This window comes from Cetorhinus maximus, unplaced genomic scaffold (assembly GCF_964194155.1).
Source record: "Cetorhinus maximus unplaced genomic scaffold, sCetMax3.hap1.1 HAP1_SCAFFOLD_2485, whole genome shotgun sequence".
Taxonomy (NCBI): domain Eukaryota; kingdom Metazoa; phylum Chordata; class Chondrichthyes; order Lamniformes; family Cetorhinidae; genus Cetorhinus; species Cetorhinus maximus.
Genome location: NW_027598423.1, coordinates 32,501 through 40,000, shown reverse-complemented (window position 1 = coordinate 40,000; position 7,500 = coordinate 32,501). Strand labels below are relative to the sequence as shown.

Sequence of the window (7,500 nt, the reverse complement as noted above, 5' to 3'; positions counted from 1 at the left end):
GCTCCCTCTACACTGTCCCCATCAAACACTCCCAGGACAGGTACAGCACGGGGTTAGATACAGAGTAAAGCTCCCTCTACACCGTCCCCATCAAACACTCCCAGGACAGGTACAGCACGGGGTTAGATACAGAGTAAAGCTCCCTCTACACTGTCCCCATCAAACACTCCCAGGACAGGTACAGCACGGGGTTAGATACAGAGTAAAGCTCCCTCTGCACTGTCCCCATCCAACCTGAAGAGAGTGAAATGAGCTGATGTTCGGAGAAGCTTCACAGGAAACCTTGCCGTGCCGAGGGAGGACATTCGGCCCTTCGAGCCCGTACTGGCCCTCTGGAAGAGCATTCTACCTCGCCCCACTCCCCTGCCTTATTGCCCCCCTAACCTCGCACACCCTCTGTTCTCAGTTAGCAACCCAATTCCCTTTCCGATACCTCGATCGAAGATCCCTCCCCATCCCTGTCAGGGAGTTCGCTCCAGACTCCGGGCCTACCCTGTTGGGGTGAGTAACGTTTTCCCTCAACTCCTTTCACCTTCCTTTGGCCCTTTTTGACTTTGAGTCCCTTCTCGTTCTTGATGTTCCCTTGAGTTGAGGGGGGGGAGGGTCAGTCTCTAGGTGACGTCCCCTCTCCAGACCCCTCAGGATCTTGAGTCGCTCTATGGGGCCTCCTCTCCAGCCTCCTCCTCTCCAGGGGACGAACAGTCCCAACCTCTCCGATCGATCCCCGCCACTACAGTTCCTCATCCTGGGAACCATCCCTGTGAACCTCCCCTACGACTCTCCCCAATCCTTCCTCACACACGGGGCCCAGAGCTGGACTCTGGACTCCAGGTCTGGGCCCTAACTAGAGTTTTAGGCCCCACAGGCAGAACAGACGACCATTCTCTGGAGTTTAACTCCTTTGGAGTCAACCCGCACCCCAATGGAACCAAGTTAACAATTCAGAGACAAGTGGGATTTTCACCGAATCACAGAGCAGAAGAGGCCCTTCGGCCCATCGAGTCTGCGCCGACACTGTGAGAAACACCTGACCTACCTCCCTAATCCCCATTGACCAGCACTTGGCCCCATAGCCTTGAATGTTGATGAGGTGCCAAGTGCTCATCCAGGTACTTTTTAAAGGATGTGAGGCTAACCTGCCTCCACCACCCTCCCAGGCAACGCATTCCAGACCCTCACCACCCTCTGGGTCAAAAAGTTTTTCCTCACATCCCCCCCTACTAAACCTCCTGCCCCTCTCACCTTGAACTTATGTCCCCCTCGTGACTGACCCTTCGACTAAGGGGGAACAGCTGCTCCCTATCCACCCCTGTCCATGCCCCTCATAATCTTGTACACCTCGATCAGGTCGCCCCTCAGTCTTCTCTGCTCCAACGAAAACAACCCAAGTCTATCCAACGTGGCATTTATTGCTAAAGGAATAGAGTATAAAAACAGGGAAGTGTTGTTGCAACTGTAGAAGGCATTGGTGAGTCCACATCTGGAGTACTGTGCACAGTTTTGGTCCCCTTACTTGAGGAAGGATGTAGTTGCACTGGAGGCGGTTCAGAGGAGGTTCACTAGATTGATTCCAGAGATGAGGGGCTTGTCTTATGAGGAGAGATTGAGCAGTTTAGGGCCGATGCTCGCTAGGGTTTAGAAGGATGAGAGGAGATACAATTGAGGTATATAAGATGCTAAAGGGGATAGACAAAGTAGATGTGGAGCAGATGTTTCCCCTTCTAGGGCATTCTAGAACCAGAGGCCATGGTTTTAGGCTAAAGGGTGGTAGATTTAAATCAGAGATGAGGAGGAATTACTTTTCTCAGAGGGTGGTGAATCTGTGGAATTCACTACCTCAGAGTGCAGTGGATGCCGGGACGCTGAATGAATTTGAGGAGGAGAGGGACGGATTTTTGATTAGTAAAGGGGTTGAAAGGTTATGGGGAGAGGGCGGGAAATTGGAGTTGAGGCCGAAATGAGATCAGCCATGATCGTTAATGAATGGTGGGGGCAGGTTCGAGGGGCTGAATGGCCTCCTCCTGCTCCTAGTTCCTATGTTCGAATGAGGGACAAAATAAGCACAGCCCCTTAAATTAGGCAACTGCGAAACCAAAGGCAAAGTTTAAAGGACGCTAGCGGACGTCAGTTCGTCCGGAGTTTGGAAGAATGTGAGGCGATATCTGGGGACTCTCCAACCCCCCTTCCCCACCGGAGACCTGCGGACATTCAACCCGGTGAGTCCACTCTTCCCCGCGTCCATAACTTACCTCCGATCGGTGCTGGAGGCTGACGGCAGCGGGCGGGCTCCCCTCGGCCGGGCCGGTGTCGGCGTTGGAGCGGGGCGGGGCGGTGGGGGGTGAAGGGGCGGCCCCGAACTCTCCGGCGAGGGGCGCCGGGGGCATCTGCTGCTGCTGCCTCTTGCGCAGCTCCAGCTCCTCCCAGAGGCCCTCGGCCTGGTGCTGCTCCTGCTGCAGCCGCCGGGTCAGCCGCTCGATGACCCTCTCCTTCTCCGCCAGCGAGGCGTCCTCCGGGCCCGGGCTCGGCCGCTCGACTGGGTGGGGCGGCGCCAGACGCTGGCCCGGGGCCCGGTAGGGCCGCAGCCGCTCGAGCAGGGCCGGCTTGGTCCCGGACACCGGGAGGCCCCTCTTGCGTAGCTGTTGCCTCAACTCGGACACCTGCCGGGATGGGGGGAGAGGGGAGGAATAATAGAGTCTGTCACTCATTGCGTAGCCTCAGCCCTTCCCCCCACCCCCCCTGCAACCCCCCCTCACCCCCCACTCCACCCCCCTCGAATACCCAGCCCAGGCCGGATTCCCAGAGCCCAAGACCGAGACGCCAAAAGCGTTTTACATTGCGGGGAGGATCCACCCAGAACATGGATATGGGACCCGCTTCCCGTTCACTCCCACTGTCCACAATCCCAATCCCAAACCACTTCCCATTCACTCCCACTGTCCACAATCCCAATCCCAAACCACTTCCCATTCACTCCCACTGTCCACAATCCCAATCACAAAGCCCTTCCCATTCACTCCCACTGTCCACAATCCCAATCACAAAGCCCTTCCCGTTCATTCCCACTGGAATCTCAAATCCCATCCCATTCACTCCCACTGTACACAATCCCAGTCCCAAACCCCTTCCCGTTCACTCCCACTGTACACAATCCCAATGGACCCAAACCCCTTCCCGTTCACTCCCACTGTACACAATCCCAATCCCAAACTCCTTCCCGTTCACTCCCACTGTACACAATCCCAATGTTCCCAAACCCCTTCCCGTTCACTCCCACTGTACACAATCCCAATCCCAAACCCCTTCCCATTCACTCCCACTATACACAATCCCAATGGACCCAAACCCCTTCCCGTTCACTCCCACTGTACGCAATCCCAATGGACCCAAACCCCTTCCCGTTCACTCCCACTGTACACAATCCCAATGTTCCCAAACCCCTTCCCGTTCACTCCCACTGTACACAATCCCAATGGACCCAAACCCCTTCCCGTTCACTCCCGCTATACACAATCCCAATGGACCCAAACCCCTTCCCGTTCACTCCCACTGTACACAATCCCAATCCCAAACCCCTTCCCGTTCACTCCCACTGTACACAATCCCAATGGGCCCAAACCCCTTCCCGTTCACTCCCACTGTACACAATCCCAATCCCAAACCCCTTCCTGTTCACTCCCACTGTACACAATCCCCATGGACCCAAACCCCTTCCCGTTCACTCCCACTGTACACAATCCCAATGGACCCAAACCCCTTCCCGTTCACTCCCACTGTACACAATCCCAATGGACACAAACCCCTTCCCGTTCACTCTCACTGTACACAATCCCAATCCCAAACCACTTCCCATTCACTCCCACTGTCCACAATCCCAATCACAAAGCCCTTCCCGTTCATTCCCACTGGAATCTCAAATCCCATCCCATTCACTCCCACTGTACACAATCCCAGTCCCAAACCCCTTCCCGTTCACTCCCACTGTACACAATCCCAATGGACCCAAACCCCTTCCCGTTCACTCCCACTGTACACAATCCCAATGGACCCAAACCCCTTCCCGTTCACTCCCACTGTACACAATCCCAATGGACACAAACCCCTTCCCGTTCACTCTCACTGTACACAATCCCAATCCCAAACCCCTTCCCGTACACTCCCACTGTACGCAATCCCAATGGACCCAAACCCCTTCCCGTTCACTCCCACTGTACACAATCCCAATGTTCCCAAACCCCTTCCCGTTCACTCCCACTGTACACAATCCCAATGGACCCAAACCCCTTCCCGTTCACTCCCGCTATACACAATCCCAATGGACCCAAACCCCTTCCCGTTCACTCCCACTGTACACAATCCCAATCCCAAACCCCTTCCCGTTCACTCCCATTGTACACAATCCCAATCCCAAACCCCTTCCCATTCACTCCCATTGTACACAATCCCAATCCCAAACCGCTTCTTGTTCACTCCCACTGTACACAATCCCAATCCCAAACCCCTTCCCGTTCACTCCCACTGTACACAATCCCAATCCCAAATCCCTTCCCGTTCACTCCCACTGTACACAATCCCAATCCCAAACCCCTTCCCGTTCACTCCCACTGTACACAATCCCAATGGACCCAAACCCCTTCCCGTTCACTCCCACTGTACACAATCCCAATGGACCCAAACCCCTTCCCGTTCACTCCCACTGTACACAATCCCAATCCCAAACCCCTTCCTGTTCACTCCCACTGTACACAATCCCCATGGACCCAAACCCCTTCCTGTTCACTCCCACTGTACACAATCCCAATGGACCCAAACCCCTTCCCGTTCACTCCCACTGTACACAATCCCAATCCTAAACCCCTTCCCGTTCACTCCCACTGTACACAATCCCAATGGACCCAAACCCCTTCCCGTTCACTCCCACTGTACACAATCCCAATGGAGCCAAACCCCTTCCCGTTCACTCCCACTGTACACAATCCCAATGATCCCAAACCCCCTCAGGAATACCAAGCCACACTGATCACCATGTCTGACCGTCAAGTCATCGAGGTTGGCTGGGAGTAACTCTGGCTTCACACAGACGGCACTTGGCACTCTCTGGCAACTCCTGCCGAGAGGCGACAGTGGGATGCAGGGCACCTGGGCTGGCACGGTGCTGGCAAAGCCGATGATTTGCTCGGGCGGTACCCTGTGTCCGGAGAGGAGGAAAGGAAGTGTTAGGATGGAGATGTTGAGGAGGGGGGGCGATTGAGGCATTTATATTCCACGTGCAAGTGAGGCCTAGAGTGTATACATCACCCTCCGACAGTGCGGCACTCCCTCAGTACTGACCCTCCGACAGTGTGGCACTCCCTCAGTACTGACCCCTTGACAGTGCGGCACTCCCTCAGTACTGACCCTCTGACAGTGCAGCACTCCCTCAGTACTGACCCTCCGACTGTGCAGCACTCCCTCAGCACTGACCCTCTGACACTGCGGCACTCCCTCAGTACTGACCCTCCGACAGTGCGGCACTCCCTCAGTACTGACCCTCCGACAGTGCAGCACTCCCTCAGTACTGACCCTCCGACAGTGCGGCACTCCCTCAGTACTGACCCTCTGACAGTGCGGCACTCCCTCAGTACTGACCCTCCGACAGTGCAGCACTCCCTCAGTACTGACCCTCCGACAGTGCGGCACTCCCTCAGTACTGACCCTCCGACAGTGCGGCACTCCCTCAGTACTGACCCTCCGACAGTGCGGCGCTCCCTGAGTACTGATCCTCCGACAGTGCAGCACTCCCTCAGCACTGACCCTCCAACAGTGCAGCACTCCCTCAGCACTGACCCTCCGACAGTGCAGCACTCCCTCAGTACTGGCCCTCTGACAGTGCAGCACTCCCTCAGTACTGACCCTCCGACAGTGCGGCTCTCCCTCAGCACTGACCTGCTGACAGTGCGGGTCTCCCTCAGCACTGACCCTCCGACAGTGCAGCACTCCCTCAGCACTGACCCTCCGACAGTGCGGCACTCCCTCAGCACTGACCCTCCGACAGTACGGCACTCCCTCAGCACTGATCCTCCAATGGTGCGGCACTCCTTCAGCACTGACCCTCTGACAGTGCGGCACTCCCTCAGCACTGACCCTCCGACAGTGCGGCACTCCCTCAGTACTGACCCTCCAATGGTGCGGCACTCCTTCAGCACTGACCCTCTGACAGTGCGGCACTCCCTCAGTACTGACCCTCCGACAGTGCGGCACTCCCTCAGCACTGACCCTCTGACAGTGCGGCACTCCCTCAGCACTGACCCTCCGACAGTGCGGCACTCCCTCAGCACTGACCCTCCAACAGTGCGGAACTCCCTCAGTATTGACCCTCCGACCGTGCGGCGCTCCCTCAGCACCGTGTTTGAGGGTCCCGTGACTCTGTACTCACCCTGGGGTGCCCGGTTGGATGGGCTGGAAGCTGAAGGTTTGTTGCTGCTGTTGGTTGAGGATCTGGAGCTGAAGGAATATCTGCTGTTGCTGGAGAAGCCGGGAGTAAGCAGCGTCCATGGGCACTGGGCTCCGGTCAGGCTTCTGGTCTGGGGGGATGTACTGGTGATACTTCAACTTCCGCACCTTGGGTTTGGTGTCCTTGGGCCGTTTCTGTCGCAAGGTCTTGTTGACCCTCTGAATGGGAGTCAAGAGTCCCTCTTTACTCCTGAGGCTGACAGAGGCATCCCTCACTACCCACACCCTCCGTTCCTCACTCCCACCCCCTCCCCGTCCCTCATTCCCCACCCCCTCGGTCCCTCACTCCCTACCACCTCCGTCCCTCACTCCCCACCCCTTCCCCCACTCCCCACCCCTTCCGTCCCTTACTCCCCACTCCCTCCATCCCTCACTCCCCTCTCCTCCATCCCTCACTCCCCACACCCTCCACCCCTCACTCCCTACCACCTCCGTCCCTCACTCCCCACACCCTCCGTTCCTCACTCTCCACCCACTCCCCACTCCCCACCCCCTCCGTCCCTCACTCCCCACTCCCTCCGTCCCTCACTCCCTCCGTCCCTCACTCCCCACTCCCTCCGTCCCTCACTCCCCACCCCCTCCCCGTCCCTCACTCCACACCCCCTCCGTCCCTCACTCCCCACACCATCCGTTCCTCACTCCCCACCCCCTCCCCCACTCCCCACTCCCTCCGTCCCTCACTCCCCACACCATCCGTTCCTCACTCCTCACTTCCTCCGTCCCTCACTCCCTACTCCCTCCGTCCCTCCCCACCCCCTCCGTCCCTCACTTTCCACTCCCTTCCCATCCCTCACTACCCAATCCCTTCCCATCCCTCACTCCCCACCCCCTCCCGTCCCTCACTCCCCAACCCCTCCATCCCTCACTCCCCACCCCCTCCCTGTCCCTCACTCCCCACCCTCTCTATCCCTCACTCCCCACCCCCGCCCGACCCTCAATCCCCACCCCCTCTGTCCCTCACTCCCCACCCACCCCCTCCGTCCCTCACTCCCCACCCCTCCCGTCCCTCAA

At 57.7% G+C, this 7,500-nt stretch overlaps 1 protein-coding gene across 1 annotated transcript in view; it reads right to left on the bottom strand.

The window, feature by feature from the left end:
• The window catches only part of LOC144677371 (myocardin-like), a gene marked incomplete at both ends in the record, with an annotated part of 37,501 nt that overhangs the window by 3,815 nt on the left and 26,186 nt on the right, over positions 1-7,500 (bottom strand). Inside the window, 3 exons of the mRNA XM_078537507.1 lie at positions 2,250-2,657; positions 5,032-5,185; positions 6,413-6,648. Of these exons, the coding sequence (XP_078393633.1) occupies positions 2,250-2,657; positions 5,032-5,185; positions 6,413-6,648 (798 nt within the window). The remainder of the gene's footprint in view (positions 1-2,249; positions 2,658-5,031; positions 5,186-6,412; positions 6,649-7,500) is intronic.